This window comes from Rhinolophus ferrumequinum, chromosome 16 (assembly GCF_004115265.2).
Source record: "Rhinolophus ferrumequinum isolate MPI-CBG mRhiFer1 chromosome 16, mRhiFer1_v1.p, whole genome shotgun sequence".
In the NCBI taxonomy this organism is placed as follows: domain Eukaryota; kingdom Metazoa; phylum Chordata; class Mammalia; order Chiroptera; family Rhinolophidae; genus Rhinolophus; species Rhinolophus ferrumequinum.
Genome location: NC_046299.1, coordinates 61,462,154 through 61,480,720, shown reverse-complemented (window position 1 = coordinate 61,480,720; position 18,567 = coordinate 61,462,154). Strand labels below are relative to the sequence as shown.

General features: G+C 34.7%; 1 protein-coding gene across 2 annotated transcripts in view; it reads left to right on the top strand.

Moving 5' to 3' along the window:
* WAPL (WAPL cohesin release factor) overlaps positions 1–18,567 on the top strand; it is an 83,434-nt gene that overhangs the window by 51,160 nt on the left and 13,707 nt on the right. For both annotated transcript variants that reach the window (XM_033130091.1, XM_033130092.1), the window contains exons 5-11: positions 10,193–10,288; positions 11,736–11,888; positions 12,175–12,311; positions 13,056–13,167; positions 14,514–14,741; positions 17,881–17,992; positions 18,361–18,458. In XM_033130091.1, the coding sequence (XP_032985982.1) occupies positions 10,193–10,288; positions 11,736–11,888; positions 12,175–12,311; positions 13,056–13,167; positions 14,514–14,741; positions 17,881–17,992; positions 18,361–18,458 (936 nt within the window). The remainder of the gene's footprint in view (positions 1–10,192; positions 10,289–11,735; positions 11,889–12,174; positions 12,312–13,055; positions 13,168–14,513; positions 14,742–17,880; positions 17,993–18,360; positions 18,459–18,567) is intronic.

The window sequence follows — 18,567 nt, the reverse complement described above, 5'->3', positions numbered from 1 at the left end:
CAGTCGAGATGTTGTCTGTTCCTCTATTGTATAATTTTTCCCCCTTGCAGCTAAAAAACTGTCTTTGAAGAGATACTGTAAGACTGTTCAAATACCCTGTTCTTCATTAGAATATACTCTTAGATTTACTGTACATTTCCTGGTCTAGTGTTTACTGTGCTGTTTGTAAAATAATCATTTTCCATCTTTCACGCTCCCTCCACGTTCCCTAGTCTGTTCTCAGCACCACTGTAATCGTGAGCCTCCCCTCTGCCCCCATTTACTTACTTGTTTTTCTTTCATCAGTATGGACTCCTGAATTCCTGTGTTGTTCCTGTTGTTGTTTCCAAGGTTCATAATTCATTACTTATTTTGGAGTTACATTTGTCTTGATTTCACTAGTGGAGCCTCTTCACGCTGGCTTTGTTGTCCCTGTGACATGCCATCATTCTGTGAGCACTTCCTTACTTTCTGGCATAACACAGTGTTGCAAGTTCATCTTATACTTGCTCTGCTCTAGCCCTGGAATTAGGTCCTTTCTCTGAGGAGTCTTCATTCGATATAGTGGGATTAAGAGACCAAGTTCTGAGCTATAGATGCGCTCATTGCTTCTTGGCCCATTTAGCAGATAGCGATAGGAAACATGCATATACATGTACATGAACATACATTCACATATGCATACAGATTTCTGCGCATATACGTATTTGTTCCAGAAGTCATGAGTTCACACTGTATTCAATATTAATCATCACCATAGGGTTCAGTATTAATCATCATCTCTCTTAACCTGACTCCCAGCAATACCAACATTTACTCAAACCTATAATACAATTCAGATAGTTACAGAATTGCTTTGTCCGTTCCACTACAATAAATAAATTTAATGTGTTCAGGATCTGTTTGTAGTCCTGCACGTACCCCACTTTACTCTGTCCCTGAAGTTATAAAGACAAATAATGTCTTCATAAATTACTTAGATTAGGTCTGTCTGCCTTGCTTTTGGTTTGTCTTTCCGTGTTCTCTTTAGTGTGTTTATTACTCATTTGAATTATGTGTAGGTTTATTTGTTCTGGTTTGCTTTCAGTTTTAGGTTTTTTTCCTTCCATTCTTACTGCTTTATATTTTGGATATGTATAACAGTAACGTGCTTCCAAAAGTCAAAACTATACGAAAAGGTAAGTTCAACGAAGGGTCACTTCATTGAGATATATTCCAGCCCATTCCCCACTGCTTGTAGGGAACCAGCTTCATTTTCTGATTTCTATTTTCTGTTTCTTTTTATAAAAATTAGCACAAATTTTCTTATTTTCCCCTCATTCTTATATAAAAAGTAGCATCTGTGCTCTTTTGCACTTTGCTTTTTAAAATTTAGTAGTAACTCTTGGAAATCACTCTATTTGGGTTTATAGAGATCTTCCTCAGAGTATGTATATTTATAATGTTTTAAAAAGTTGGCTGTTGATTATATTTTTCCTTAGTTTTTTTGTTCGTTCTCTTACATGTTGCTTATATCCTTTAAATTGTTTTCTTTTTAAGGTGATATGTGTGTATAGGTTATGTATATATACTAAATCCTCAGTGTCGTTGACAAAGAGTTAAGTTCCTGTGACATCTCATCAGTGTTAGAATGGTGCTATTCGAGGACCTGCTGTATACATTTCTGTTGTTGGCAAAATTTTGTATATTTAGCACATCCCTATATTATTTGGTCCTAATTTTAATTGAAGATTGTTCAATGATTGTTGTCTTAAGATTTGGTTCAGCTGCTGTAAAAGAAATCCCAAATTAGTTTTTAAATAGTTAGCTTATTTTTCTCTGGCTTCCCAGGCCTTAGATGTTTATCTCTGGACTATTTTCAGGTTGTTGTATTGTCGGGGAGCCGCTTCCTCTGTGGTGGTGGTCTCCATTTCTAGAAGAGCATAGAAGTAATGGGAAGGGGGGATGCAGTGAACCTTCCTAGAAGGCCGGGACCCAGAAGGTTACCACACTTCTGTTCATACATCATTGACTGGAACTTAGTCATGGGCCCACACAAACAGCAACAGATGTTGGAAGATAAGGACGAACATGTACCCAGTTAAATATTCTTAAAGGAAAGTGAAGGGGAGAATGAATATTCTCTAGCCATAGGTGTCTCAAGATATTTTTGATTTCTCTTCATATTTCTAAATTTGATAATTATCTCCCTAATACAACTGGTCCGTTATGTAATTAATGGTAGTTTTAGTTGTAAAAACTGACTCTTATTTCAGCTGATATTTCCATTATGGCTCATTCTAGTATCTTTTATTTTATAATTGTTCAGTGAAAGGCTAAGTTATTTTCACAGTGGCAAGTATGGAATTTTATAGTTTGTTACCTGGACATTTTAGAATTTATTCTCATTGTGCTATTTCAAGGTGATACTCTGATGTGACAATGGCTTGCTTTTATAAAACTTTCACTGCCAGTTACACTTTTGAAGTTATACTCGCAAGCAGCTGAATAGTAGTATATAGTATTCATGTATGAGGTGTGATGAAACAATATGGTGAGTGTTTAAATTAAAAAAAATTATTACAGTAAAAGACACATTACCATTCATCCCCCTCAAAATACTCCCCCTCGCTTCGAACACATTTATTCATAGTTCTAACCACTTTCTGAAGCAATTCTGGAAAGTCCTCTTTCATGAGTGTCTTTAGTTGCGCTGTCGTGGCTGCCTCAATGTTCTGAATCATTTTGACTTTGGGGAAGAGCCAGAAGTCGCACGGTGCCAGATCTGGTGAATAAGGTGGATGAGGACAAACCGTAATGTTTTTATTGGACAGAAATTGCTGTACCAGGAGCAATGTGTGACATAGAGCGTTGTCATGATGGAGCATGATTTATGGCATGGCACACTTTAAAACACACCTTCTCCCAACCGTAACTCATACCCGACTGACTGCACCGAACAAGTTGAAACTTGTCATACACTGTTACTAAGATTCGAGGTGCCGCTTTCCATATTGAAGATCCCTGCCTTTCCGTTGGATGGCGCTCAGCTGCAGCATTCACTGTATTTGTTGATCACAGAGGCTCTCAGTGTCACACATCACTTCTGGTACAGCAACTTCTGTCAAAAACATTACAGTGTGTACACCTGAAACTAAAAAACAAATAAACATTACGTTAAGGTGTGTCTTTATCCACCGTATTCACCGGTTCTGGCATCATGTGGCTTCTGGCTCTTTCCCAAAGTAAGAATGACCATGAAAGGTAATCGTTTTTGAATCAGCCACGACAGTGCAACTAAAGCCACTCCCAAACGAGGACTTCCAGAACTGTTTCAGAAAGTGTCAAGAACTGTGGGATAAGTGTGTTTGAAGCGACAGGGATTAATGGCAATGTGTATTTTACTGTAATTTTTCAAATGTAAACATTAACTTTTTTGATCACACCTCATAGATAGGAGTTGACAGTTTTCTCATAAAAATAGCTGTATCTTTAACTTGATTGAATCAAGTGGAAAAGTCAGATTTCCAGCTCTACTTCTCCCTTGTCCCTGTGGATTGTATTCTTTTCATAGTGCTCTGTATTAGCATATGTTAGTTCTTAGCAGCTCAGACAGTCTTGGTTTTAGTTTAGAGATAACTGCAGTTTTCCCTCAAATTATTTAATCCTGTGATTATTTACCAAATTATGAAAATTTATTTTAAGGTTTTTTTTGGTCATAGTGTAGGACAATTGGAGATTGTATTATTATACTTAAAAGTTCTAAAGAGTTAAACGGTATCCTAATTTTTGTAAAACTTTATCCTTCAAACTCTCAGTTTCTAACATGCATCTTTTAAAAAAACTCCTTAACAATTTTTTAAAAAGTCAAGTCCAAATTAATTTTCCCCTTTTGAATTGCCACTAAACCATCTCTCTATCTCTCTCTCTCCCTCCCCCCTCCCGTCTCTCCCTCCCTCCCTCCCTCCCTCTCCCTTCCTCCCTCCCTCCCTCCCTCTTGAGCATTGCAACCCTTTGATTTTCCAGAACTCACTTAGTTAGAGTATAGTGATTGAATTACTGGTAGTAAGAGTGTGAGTCTGTTCTCATGATATTCTTGTGTGGGTAAGACTGGATGAATTCTAATCAGTTTACTGTGTCTGTCCTCATTTAGTAGATAGTCTTCTTTGAAACTCAGAAATAAATGTGGTAATATTTTTTAAAAAATATGTGACTTAAAAGCAGTTATTCCATTTTTTTTTCCCTTTTGGGAACCAGATAATTGGAGGATAGCATAATACTGTCATTTTTTTCTTAGCTTTTCATGAAGGATCTCTTTTTTCCTTTGTAATTATGATTCAGCTAGCCAATCTGTTAACCACAGCCTTGGCATTACAATTGTAAAAACTGATTTTTATCCATTGTTTTCATAGAAACTGGATTTTCTCTCATGGATAAATGCTGCATAGGTCTGTTGTTGGCATATTTTTTCTTTAGCTATAATAGAATGTTACATTTGAGATTCTCCTTGTTTGTTGTGCCCTGGATAATTGAATAGTATGGTTAAGATGACTAAGACTGAAATAGGCTAAAATGAATCCAAATCTTTAGACTGTTAGCGTATTCTTAAAGAAGTTGCTAGTAATTTTGTTCTAAATGTTTTATTTGCAGAACAAACAGAATTCACAAATATTTGAGAAAAGTTAAGGAATCTGGTTAATATGGTTCTTTTTAAACCAGAATAAAATTAACAAGATTTAATATAGGCCTGGTAGTGCAATCAGACTCACTTAAAACTTAGCTAGGTCGTTAAATGGTAAGGATGGTTTTCATTTTCCGTGAAAAGTTGATTGGTGTGTGGTATTTTTGCAGATCTGAGGGTCATTAGCATGTGACATCGTAGAGTTGTGTGGTTTCCATATAAAATTCATTTAGGTGCATGTGCATTGTCATACCATTTTGGAATGATGCAAAGAACTCAGTCAGTCATTGTCATGTGCCTGTGGGCCTCCACACCCACCCCTCCCCAGTGTTTACCGTGTTTCCCCGAAAATAAGACCTAGCCAAACGATCAGCGTCTTTTGGAGCAAAAATTAGTATAAGACCCGGTCTTACATTAAGGTAATATTAAGGTAATATAAGACCGGGTATAATATAATGTAATATAATGTAATATAAATATAATATAAGACCGGGTCTTATATTAATTTTTGCTCTGAAAGACTCTTTAGAGCTGATGGTTTGGCTACGTCTTATTTTCGGGGAAACATGGTATTAACCACATCCAGATTTCTTTAACTTACTGATTTTTCGATAGTAGGCTAGGCTATCTTCATCTCGTCCTCCTCCCTATAATAAACCTTATTTTAACCATACAAAACTTTCAGTTAATAGTCGAGGAAAAGTTCTTAATTGGATCTATTTACTTTTTACTTATTAGCATTAAAATGGTAAAGCATCATCAAAAACTTTAATAATAATAGTATTAAATTGCCTTGTTCAGCTGAATAAACAGAAACTTCATTGAATGTGTCCTTTTATATAACTTATTCAGTTATTCTCTATATTGTTTTCAAGGGCTTTTTGAAAAATATGTTTGTGATAAAAACGCAACATGAGATCTACCCTCTTGGGAAATTTTTAAGTGTACAGTACAGTATTGTTAGCTATAAGCACAGTGTTGTACAGCAGGTCTCTGGAACTTTCTCATCCTTCGAGACTGAAACTCTATACCCATTGAACAGCAGCGCCCCACTTCCCTCTCCCCGCCAGTCCTTGGCAACCATGGTTCTTTCTGTTTTTATGAGTTTGACTACTTTAGATACTTCATATAAGTGGATTCATGCAGTATTAATCCTTCTGTGACTGGCTTATGTAGCATAACATCCGAAGGGTTCATCCATGTTGTAGCATATGTTAAGATTTCTTTTTATTTTGTGGCGGAATAATACTCCATTGTGTGGATATAGTATGTAACATTTTCTTTATCCATTCATCTGCTGATGGACAGTTACGTTGTTTCTCTCTTGGCTATTGTGATAAAATGCTGCAGTGAACATGGAAGTACAAATATTTCTTCGAGATCCTGATTTCAATTCTTGTGGATAAATATCCCAAAAGTGGGGTGTTAGAATCAAATGGTAGTTCTGTTTTTAATTTTTTGGGGGAACTCCATACTGCATTCCATAAAGGCTGCTCCATTTAAATTCCCACTAACAGTGCTTCAAGGAACTGGTTCCAGTTTCTCTGCATCCTTGCCAACTCTTGTTGATTAGTGATCTTGAGTGTCTTTTCATATACCTGGTGGCCTTTGGAGAAACTTCTTGTCAGTCCTTTGCCCATTTCTTCATCTTTTTAGTTTTTAATTGAATTGTAGGAGTTCCTTTTGTAGTTGATCCTTGACCAACTTGGAAGTTAGGGGCACTGACCTTCCCCCCTCCAGTCAAAAACCCATGTATAACTTTTGACTCTCTGAAAAACTTAACTATAGTCGGCCCTTTGCATCTGCGGATTCAACCAACCCCAGGGCGAAAACAGTATTTCAATCCACGGTTGGGAAATTACAGGTGGGAATCTGAAAATGCTGTTTTTGATCCACCATAAGTTGAATCCGCTGTTGTTTGGATCTGCAGGTGTGAAACCTGCAGATACAAAGAGCCAGTTGTATTTATTGAAGAAATCGTGTACAAGTGGGCCTGTGCAGTTCAGACCTGTGTTGTTCAAGGGTCAGTATATTTTGGATAGTAACCACTTAGCAAATATGTGGCCTGCAAATATTTTCTCTCATTCCATAGGTTGCCTTTTCACTCTTTTGATGGTTTCCTTTGCTGTGCAGAAGCCTTTTACTTTGATGTGGTCCTACTTGTCTGTGTTTGCTTCTGTTACTTGTGCGATTGGTGTTACATCCAAGAAGCCATTGCCAAGACCAGTGTTACGAATCTTAGGCATTTTCTCAAGGAGTTTTACAATTTTAGGTCTTATTTTAAGTCTTTAATTCATTTTGAGTTAATTTTTGTGTAATCCAGTTTCCCAGCACTATTTGTCGAAGAGACTATCATTATTGTGTAGTTTCGGCATCCTTGGTGAAGGTCATTTGACCGTTTATGTATGGATTTATTTCTGGGCTCTCCATTCTGTTCCATTGGTTGACATATCACAGGGTCTCACATCCTCAATGCTGTTCTGCCTGGCAATACGATACTGTCTTTATGTCCGTACCACGCTGTTTTGATTACTGTAGCTTTGTGATATATTTTGAAATCAGGAAGTGTTAGTCCTCCAGGTTTTTTGTTACTTCTCATGATTGTTTTGGCTATTCAAGGTCATTGTGGTTCCATACGAATTTTAGGTTTGTTTTTTCTATTTCTATAAAAAATGCCTTTGGGATTTTGATAGAATACATTGAATCTGTAGGTCACTTTTGGTAGTATGGGCATTTTAACAATATTGTCTCGCAATACATGAACACAGGATGTCTTTCCATTTATTTGTGTCTTTAGTTTCTTTCGATAGTTTTTTGTAACTGTCAGTATACAAATCTTTGGCCTCCTTGGCCAAAAATTTATTCCTAAGCATTTTATTCTTGTTGATGCTATTGTAAATGGGATTTTCTCCATTTCCTTTTTTGGGCTGTTTTTTTGTTAGTTGTATAGAAACAACTGATTTTTGCATGTTAATTTTGTTTTATTGTATAGCTTTACTGAATGATTTATTGTAAAAGATTTGTGTGTTTGTGTATGTTTTAAGGTTTTCTACATATAAGATAGTATCATCTGTGAACAGAGAAAATTTTACTTCTTCCTTTTTGATTTGGATGCCTTTTGTTTCTTGCCTAGATGCTTTTGGTAGTATGTCTGGTACTATATTGAATAGAAGCAGTGAGAGGGCATCCTTGTCTTGTTCCTGATCTTAGAGGAAAAGCTTTCAGCTTTTAATTGTTGAGGATGATGTTAGTTGTATGTATGTATATATGTATATGTGACCTTTATTATGTTGAGGTAATTTCCTTCTCTTTCTAGTTTGTTGAGTTTTTACCATGAAAAGGTGTTGAATTTTGTCAGGTGCTTTTTCTGCACCAGTTAAGACCATGTGATTTTTGTCCTTTCTGTTAATGTCATGTATCACATTGGTTGGTTTTCATGTTGACCCCGCCTTGCTTCCCAGAGATGAATCCCACTTGGTCGTGGTATATGACCCTTTTAATGGGCTATTAAATTTGGTTTTCTAATATTTTGAGGATTTTTGCATCTATATCCACCAGGGATATTGTTCAAGGGTTTTTGAGATGAGTTAGAACAGTGTATTCCTGTCTGCTTTTTGTAATACTTGTTAACAGTGTTTTCATGTCAGTTACTCCACTTGTTTATCACAGTCCCTCTTAGGTAGGTAGACCATATATTCCAATTTTCTTAAGATGCTGGACTCAGCATTGCACATCATCATACAGTATCCTTGGTATTATCAATAATAATACTTGTATAGCACATATTGTTTCAGGCACTCTTATAAGTGTTTTACGTATATTTAATCCTCACAACAACCCGTTGCAGTAGGTAGATATTAATCCCGTTTTACAAATGAGAAAAATGTTGAGTAACAAGTAGTAGTAGAGCATAGTATTTATTTGGATTTTAACCTAGACCATTTGGTTCCTGAGTCTCCTTTGTTAACTGTTTGGTATGTTGCCCGTCACAATTAACTAGAAGGGTATCAATTTAAATGAGAACCTTGGCCTGCTCTGCTATTTTGTTACCTCTGGAACCAGATGATCTTTTTATTATCACAAAGATTGTTTATTACCTGAAATCAGTGCTTTTTAAAAAGAAGTAAAATGCTTGAGCTTTGAGGCATCTATTTTTCCAAGTCGGTTATCTTTCTGGCCTTATGACTGTGCTTTGGGTATTAGAGGTTCCTTAAATAGGGGAGCTAACAGCTAGCAGGCATATCGATTATATGTTTGAGTGCCTGTGTGGTTATGCTTTGAGAGGCTTAATCATGAATGCATAAATCGCTTCAGATTACTAATGCATCATCACTTTATGCAAACATGTTATATAATAATGGGTCTTGTATACAGAATACAAATGAGACTTTCTATTTTATGTAAATTTCACAGTAGGATTCCCTTTATCATAAAGATTTTCTAACACGTTTAATTTGTGAATCAGTTTAAACTTTATATTTTTTAAATACTGGTTATTGTGGACCTTACACTATTGTCTTAATGTCACAACATGGTTATAGTATTTGTATAAAAAGGTACCTTTGTATGGTGCTTAATTCTAGTTATGTTAGTTCACTGCAACTAGTAAGGGAAGGTGGTTAATTTTTCGATGTAGTTTTTTGGCTAATCTTGAAATATGTTTCTCTACTTGTATGCTTATTCTTTGTACACAACACTGAAAATAAAGATTATTATACTCTTAAACAGAAAATCTCTAATAAGATTCAAACCATTTATTTGAAAGTTAAAGGACAAAGTTTAACATCACTTTTGTAAAGGATGAGAAAATGTTGTTGGTCTTTGTTTAATCGATCTCCTTTTAAAAGTGAGGATTTGTTCCTTTTTACAGATTTAATCCTATGGCTTTGCTTCTACAGGCTCACAGTTCTTTTTATTTTCAATTCTGAAATTCAAAACAAAGTTTTTTTCATTTAGTTTATAGTAAATTGATTAGCTAGCAAACTACCCTGAACCAAGGTGGGGCAATATCCCACTTAGTGTGTATATGTATACATTTTGCTGCGGAAATCATGGATGTTATTACATAGTACTGCTTTAGACTCCACTGTAACATGTGGCATATGTACCATATTTACCTTTATAAAATTTGAAAATTTTTGAATAATGGCTCATCTCACTCCAACAGTTTCACTGAAATGAATATGGGCCTTTATCACTTCTCATAAGCTGCCTGATTTCCACTGTTGGGAGAATGTGGGGCATGAATCAGTAGCACGAGAAATAAAGAACACGTTGCATTAACTGTATTGATTAATAAGTTAGTACAAGCCTGTCAAGAGGTATCATTTCTACTCTTGGTTGGTAATAGTTGCCCGGAGCACTGACTGGCACATCTGCCATGGGCACAGGAGCATGGTGAGAGTACGAGCTGGATGGTATCTGTCCTGCTCTGTCTAGGATATATGCTATGCCTTTAAATCATCTATTGTGATTTTTATTTTACTAAATGAGACAGTTTCAAAAAGATGCAAAGTAAGATGGAAACAGTTGATCTTTTCCTCATTTCTCTAGTCTCCTACAAAAGCTGTATATAATGCCAGACATTGGAACCATCCAGACTCAGAAGAACTACCTGGGCCACCAGTAGTAAAACCTCAGAGTGTCACAGTAAGTGAACTATACTTTTTAATTTTATGTTTGTTTAATTTGCTGTCTTCATTCTTAATTTGAATGTCTCTGACTTTCCTGTTTAATAGTTTATTTTAGACTTCCTCACTTAAATTCAGTAACTCCAGTTTAATTCATTGGGCAAGTGGGGATTGCGGACAGGACTACAGAAATTCTGGTACTGCTAGGTTATAAATAAAAGCCTTAAAAAATATTGGACCAGTTTTTACTTCTGACTCACATTTTGTGGAATTATAGTATTTAGTGTTTAAGGGCAAATTATTCCATATTTGAAGTTTGTATTAAGAGCTATATTATAAATTACATCTTAAAGTGGCTTTGAGTGGTTAATTTACTTTTTATTTTATTTTTATTCATTTATTTTTTCCCCCTTTCTTCTGCCTCTCCCCCACTCTGCTTCAAGCCGTTGTTTCTTAGTCTAGTTGCGTAGGACACAGGTCCCTGGCCCATGCTGGTATTATGAGCCTTGCGCTCCCCTCCTGGCTGAGGCAGTCGGTCGCCAGTCGTGGGTCAGCCGCTCACAGCAGCTCTCACTGGCTGCCGGCCGCTCACTCTGGCCGCGGACAGCTCATGGAGGCACACGGCAGCCCAGCTCCAAGGAGAGCAGTTTGTTCACAATCTTAGCTGTAGAGGGCGTAGCTCACTGGCCCATGTGGGAATCAAACCGGCGACCTCCGCGTTAGGCGCATGATGCTCCAACCACTTGAGCCACAGGGCCAGCCTCTAATTTACTTTTTAGAGGAGAACTTTTTCCTGCATTCCAGTAATACCTTTCAATTCAAAACACATTTGAAAAAGATTCTTATCAAATTATTTTTTTCAGAATAACTGGTAGGATCATACATTAATGCTGCTAGATTAGTGTTAACGCCTCAGTCATCTGGAGCTGTCAAGGAGTGAGTTCTTTATAACAAAAAAGTTAGGGGGAGAGATCTTTCTAAAATATAATGTATAGTTCCCTGTTGTCTTAAGTTGAATATATTAAACTCTTTTTATTAGTATAAAATTATCATTGTGTATATTAGTAATTATATACTGTGTTCTTATTATGGCTATTTAATTCTGCCTATACTTTAAAAATTCTTTTGTCAGTCTGTTGTAGTTTTTCTGTCCCATTTCTAGCTTCTTGTCAATGCTATTTCTGTATGTAATTGTCGTTCTTTATTTCTTGTAATGGTCCCGGAAACAAATAAATTGTGTGAAAAGTAAGGTTAAAAAAGAACAGAAGGAATACCTGAATGGTTCTTTTTTGAGTAAAACATGTATTAATCTTACCTAGTAGTGCATGAAATTTTAAAGTATCCCTTAATGACTTTTCAGAGTCCTTCCCATCTTTTTTTCTTAAGCTAATTTGCCAGGTAGAGGAGATGTTAACTATTTTTATATACTTATTTAGAACAACTAATTTAATACCTTTTTTCAATAGGTGAGGCTGTCTTCAAAGGAACCAAATCAAAAAGATGATGGAGTTTTTAAAGCTCCTGCACCACCACCCAAAGTGATAAAAACTGTGACAATACCTACTCAGCCCTACCAAGATATAGTTACTGCACTCAAATGCAGAAAAGAAGACAAAGAAGTAAGCAGCCCTATAGTTTTACTGCGTGTGGACAGATTTTTGTATGTAACATTAGGCTTTTAATGTCTTGAACAAATGCAGTACACTGGTATTTACAGTTTTGAATCATGAATTTATTTTGTCCTAGTATTACCAATGTTTTAAAAACAATGCTTTTGTTTAAAAACAAGTGTATAAAATAGTTTTAAAAACTATTTTATACACTTAAGTAAAGTACAGCAAGCCTATAGATTTAACTAAATATGCTAGTCCATAGCTAAAAAAGAGGTGGACTTTTTCTTGGCAGTTATATACTGTTGTTCAGCACGTGAAGCACTTCAATGATGTGGTGGAATTTGGTGAAAATCAAGAGTTCACTGATGACATTGAGTACTTGTTAAGTGGCTTAAAGAGCACTCAGCCTCTAAACACACGTTGCCTTAGGTAAGATCTTATTTTTATATTTGATAGTCGTATGCACATTAAAATTTTCCAGGTGGGGAAAGCCAAACATTTGTGATTTTGTTACCATGGATGTAGTTTATAGCCAGTGATAATAAGTTAAAATGTGATTGATTTCTTGTAAGGAACTTGATTCTACAGGATTCTACATTCTACAGGGAACTTGATTCTACATGGAAAGTTGAATGATCATAGCCTTTTGATAGCGTATAGGCTTCAGTTTCCAGATGCTTGACAGTGTTACGTTAATGAACCTTTTAAAGTTCTTTTGCAGCCCCAAATTTTAGACATGAAAGTGATTAGTTTGACTAAACGTTTTAATTGGAATCGTCTTTTCCATGCTGTAATGGATTGAATATCTTGACTTGATTGAATTGACTAGATACAGTCAATTAGAATATATCCAGTCAAATATTATTTATAATCTTTACCAGAAGCTCTATGAAAAGTAGCTGAGACTTTTTGCTTTTAATAGTAGTAATGGAAGAAATAAACTAAAGATGATCATTTGTTATTTACATATTTTAATATAGCATACCTAATCACATACTATGCATGAGTAAATATTTAATAATTTGGTTTGCCCATATTTTTTATATTGTGATCTGTATATAGGCACTGCTTTGACACACCCTGTCCCCCATTTGCTTGCTTTGGTATGGTGCAAACAAAAACTAATGCATTAGTTATTTTCCAGTCTCCTTAACCTAGTCTGTTTTCTTCTAGTGTTATTAGCTTGGCTACTAAATGTGCCATGCCCAGTTTTCGAATGCACCTGAGAGCACATGGAATGGTAGCAATGGTTTTTAAAACTTTGGATGATTCCCAGCACCATCAGGTATTTTCAAGTTTCTGGGATTGAGAAGCATTGTTTAAAAATTCTAGTCTATTTGGCTATTGAAAAATATCTTCATTGGATGTGTTCGTATATAAATAGTTTCTAATTATGGATTGAGTTTTATTTGCTAAATATATGGAGTCTCATGACAAAGTGTTTACTTAACCATTTAAGATGATTTTCTCATGACAATTTTTCCTCTTAACATGTCAATTTATACTGTTAAAGTATTATCATACTATTAAAATATTATCAGTTACCATAGCTAACATACTATACTGGATATTTGATTCTGTAAACATTGATTCCTTCTAATCAGACAATACGGGAAAAAAAATTTTCTATTCTTTTATATCAATAGCATGGGAAAAAATGGTCTTGAATTTTTTTTTTTAAACATTTTGTCTGAATGTTGAATCTAGGACATAGCCAGCCCATTGTGAAAAGGAATTCTTCATTTCAACTTTGATGCTTTCTCTTAAAAATACATAATAAAAATCAGGTTTAACATTTTCGAAGTTAATAAAATAATAATCATTACTAATCATTATCAATAGTGGTATTTTGAGGTGGCTTTATTTTTGTTCAAGGAAATTGTGTGCCAAATGCAGGTTAGGTGACACAGTCTAATGCTGAACCTTCTGAAACTGAAGGCGTTGTACTTAACCCTGAGTGCGGCTAACTCCATCACCAGGTTGTAGCAGGTACAGAACAATGAGGGCGAATAGGAGAGACCTGGTAATTAATTTGCTTTGTTAGGCAGTTTTATTTTTAATTACTTGGTTCAAGCAGACCTAACTGGTTTATTTTAAAGAAACGAGATTAAATGTGTTTATTTTGGCATTTTAAATGTTTTATATATTGATTCAAACTCAGCTGTGTTTATTTTACAGGAAAAGAAAAGTAGCAAAGTTTCTTATACAGATTTTAAAACACACTATTGATTTTAAACTGAAATTTGACTTTATCTACCTAATGATGAAGAGTGATTTGCATTAAAAAGTAGGATTGTGTGTGTGTGTGTGTGTATTTATGTATATCTGAAAAAACAGTTCTGTAAACTCTTCATTTAACATGGAATGACCAAAGAAGTATTACTTACACTTGTATTATTCTAGCTTTGGAGCATTCACGTAGGAAAGATGTATAGAAAGGAAAATTTTAAGCAACAGTGCTTCATTTATTTAATTCACATTTCCCTTGAATATTTTAAAGGCAGGTTCATTGAATAAAACATTTTCAAGGTTTCCATCACGTGAAAAAATTGTCAAAATGGTCTAATTTCTTGAAATTGTTGCTAATTGATTACATTAATTTTTTTTCTTCCCTTTTTGGGTCTGTTGAAGAATCTGTCCCTTTGTACAGCTGCCCTCATGTACATACTGAGTAGAGATCGTTTGAACATGGATCTTGATAGAGCTAGCCTAGATCTAATGATTCGACTTCTAGAACTGGAACAAGATGCTTCTTCAGCTAAGCTACTGAATGAAAAAGACATGAACAAAATCAAAGAAAAAATTCGAAGGCTCTGTGAAACTGTACACAATAAACATCTTGATCTAGAAAATATAACGGTGGGTTCCTTCCTTCCTTCCTTCCATTATAAAATGAAAATTAAAAAGTTAATTAGTCAAAGCAAGTGTGTGGCTTTGGACAAATCATTTAACCTCTTAGTGTACAATTTGGCAAATTTTTCTAAGGTTTAGCTCTGAGCATACTTCTGTTCCTTGCCTGAAATTCCTGAAGGTAGCCCATCTCTGTTTAGTTTTTTGCCAGTACATTTTTTATTGCATTTTTGCCTAATCCTTTTCTCTCTTTTTAAAAATATAGAAACTATATTTAGGCTGTGAGGAATTAGAATTCTTATTCTCTGTGGGTTTTAGGAATAAAGATTCAGAGGACTTGCTAGGGCTATTTTCAGGGAGCATTCACTTATTTAGAGTATCTGAGGCTTCAAGGGACCAAGACTCAGAAGGAAGAGTCCAAGGCATCTGCCCTACCTAGAGCAAGGTCCCTCATAATCAGGCTCAGGGCCAGTAGCTACCTTTAGGCTCAACACATCTCTCCAAGTTTAAGATGACTGTTGCTTTTGGTTGATTCCAGTTCTTTCCTGGTTTTTACTTGTAGAGTCATAATATCCCCCAAAGTTACTAGGGCAGTAGAAGATAGTTAGCCTTGTCATTTTGACAAAAATAAGATTATTTTTTTATATATAACATCAAAACTATGTCAACATTGGTTTTTTCTACTGTCTACTAAACTGAAGACTGCAGCATTTGCCTCAAAAATTATAGAATGCTGTTTGCTAGCCATATATGACATAGGAATATTGTTCTGTTTAGTTAAGATAAAGTAGGGAATAGATTTGGGGAAAGTGGGGGTTGAAGGATAAAGCAAGTTACCATTAAAAGGCAAGATACAAAATTGACGTGTATTTAGTACTTTCACTTATTAAAATTAGAAAAATAATTTTTATGCTCAGATGGTTGGTAAACGATATCCCGCTCCCTCACCAAATTATTCTTACACAACTTTTAAAATGTGTTTGTAATTTTTATTTGCTCTTAACATTTTTACAACATACGTAATTTTTTTGATATAAAGAATAAATTTGAGCATATGATTTTTATTTGTTGCATAATTGAATAAAGGTACCTTTATTTGTCTTGTCTCCCATATTGTTCTACATTTAGATTCTTTCTGGGCATTTGGTATTAAAAAATAACATGATGATAAACTTGTTCATCGAATTTTCTCCATTTGTTGAATTTATTAGGATTGTAAATACCAGTAATAACTTTCTTATATTGTATTAAATAGTGTATTCATATGATCAAAACCAGAACACAGTTGTTAATTTTAGGATCCCCATTTTTCCCCCCTCATAACTTCAGCTATTCTTGAATATTGTATTTGTTTTAAATCTTAGACATTGCTTTGTACAGTGACTGTTCCCTGTACTTGTTTTGTTTGGTTTATTAATTGCTTAATTTCTTCCCTGAAATATATTGCTACTCCAGATGTGCCATGGGAAAATAATTTAAAATATTAATTTAATGTTTTCAGGTATAATTCAAGTAACTGAGAGCTAACAGTTGCTGAGTATATTATCCCGATTAATTATATGGTTTTAACTCTTTGAGTCCTCAAACTCTTCCAGTTTTCAAATAAAATATTTGAATTGTAGGCTGTTTTAAAATGCTAGTTTAGAATAAACTGAAAATAGCCTAAAATATCAATCTTTTTATGCCAATAGAGACAAATAACAAAGTCCCAAATAACAATAGAGACAAATGACAAAGTCCCAAAGTTCCTCCATAAAAATTTAGAAGCTTTTGCTGATTTAACATCAAATTACTACTCCCTTTCTTCCTAAATAAAGCAAGCCTCATTATGTAGGCTCCGGATTCACTACTACGAGTCAGGAGCTGTATACCTAAACCGATCTCATTGAATTACTCTTCCAGGGACTCAGAATGAGAATTGGCAAAATTGAATCTGTCCATGTAGTGTTGAATTTTAGTTCTGTATTTGTTACCTTGGACATCTACCTTGTTCAAGATTAGACTAAAATATTCTAGATCTCTTCTAAATCTGTAATACTAAGATTTACTGATAAGATCTGTTTTTTTGTGTTTCTAAATAATTTATATTCGATTCCAAACAGTCCAGGAGGACTTATTATATAAACTTGTATCTTTCAAAGGAAAGAAGCTTTGGGAAGAAACTCAGATCTTTTCAGCTTTTAGAAGTTCCTGATTGTAACAGGAACCAGGTTGTACTTTTGTGGAGGGGAGGCGTAGTAGTAGCTGTATGCCTTTAAAAAGAAACACAATAGAAAAGAAAAATAATAATTAAAGTCAAAGAGAAAGAAAAACTATACATAGTCTGGGTATAAGTATAACTCGTACTGTCCTGTGCTTCCTTTAGTGGTGGCCCTTAATCATTATTTATATATAATTTTGCCATGGGGTCCACATGATGCGTATTCATGCTGCCGACCCCGCAGTATAAAGTTTAAGCCTGGTGAATCTGAAACACTAAAAGCAACAAAGGATTTTTATTTGGAATACATAAGAAAATATATGGAATAATAAGAAAGAGACAAGCAACCTTGCAGGAAAATAAGGAAAGAAGAATTGACGGAACAGTTAACTAATAATATATGAAAAAATGCTGAAGTTTAGTGTAGTTAGAAAAATACAAACTATACCAGTAAGATGTCATTTTTTACCCTCAGGCAAAAATTTACATCAATACTTGTGCTTTTGAGGATTCAGGGCAACTGACACACCCATACTTTGTTCCTGGAGTGTTACTTACTACAGCCTTTGTGGTAAATTAATCTAATATATTGATTTGCAGTTAAAGTACACACACACTTTGATTCAGCAGTCCCACCCTTGAGCCTCTATACTGTAGGAATAACAGCACCAGTATATACTTTATTGAACTGATAAATGATAGGTTACTTTTAGTAGTGTGTTCTCTCCATAAAAACAAACCGATGGTTAAAAACATTTCTTTAGCCTTAGATTATTCTGATTAAAGTTAAAATCAGTTCAGTTTTAATTATAAAAGTACTTGCTGTATTATAAAGACTACTATGGGTTGACAGCATGCAGTGAACTTTCTAAAGAAAAGCAATCTCTAGAAGTGTTGCCACAGAATTATTGGTGGTCAGTATTCATTAATGGTACTTCTGATTTTTAGACTGGGCATTTAGCTATGGAGACGTTACTGTCCCTTACTTCTAAACGAGCAGGAGACTGGTTTAAAGAAGAACTCCGGCTTTTGGGTGGTCTGGATCATATTGTAGATAAAGGTAAGAAATATACACATATAACACTTTTATATGTTATTTAAAAGCTTTAAGAAAAATTCTGTTTACATCTAAAAATTGCATCAGTTTAAAAAGATCTGTTCTTTTAGTGGAATCTTGTAAATCTCTACATTTTGAAGGAAATGCCATTAACACTTTGAAATTGGCAAGTTATGGAAATAAAATAATTATAATAAATTAGACTCTCATACATTTCAACATCTCATAGTATAAAACTTAGAATAAATAATGTTCAGAGAGGTTCCAGCATATTTATAGCATGTGTACAGATGGCTTTTAATGTTAGTTAAGGGGGTAGGTGTTGAGGGGAGGAGATGTACTAATTATAACCTTTTTTTTTTTTTTTTTAGTGAAAGAATGTGTGGATCATCTAAGTAGAGATGAGGATGAAGAGAAACTAGTAGCCTCACTGTGGGGAGCAGAGAGATGTTTACGAGTTTTAGAGAGTGTAAGTATGGATCACTATCTGGGCAAAATTATTTAAGCTTCTTTGTGAATGTGTGTGTGAGACAGCCAGATATTTTATATATCCCTAGAGTTTCACTTCTTTTAATACA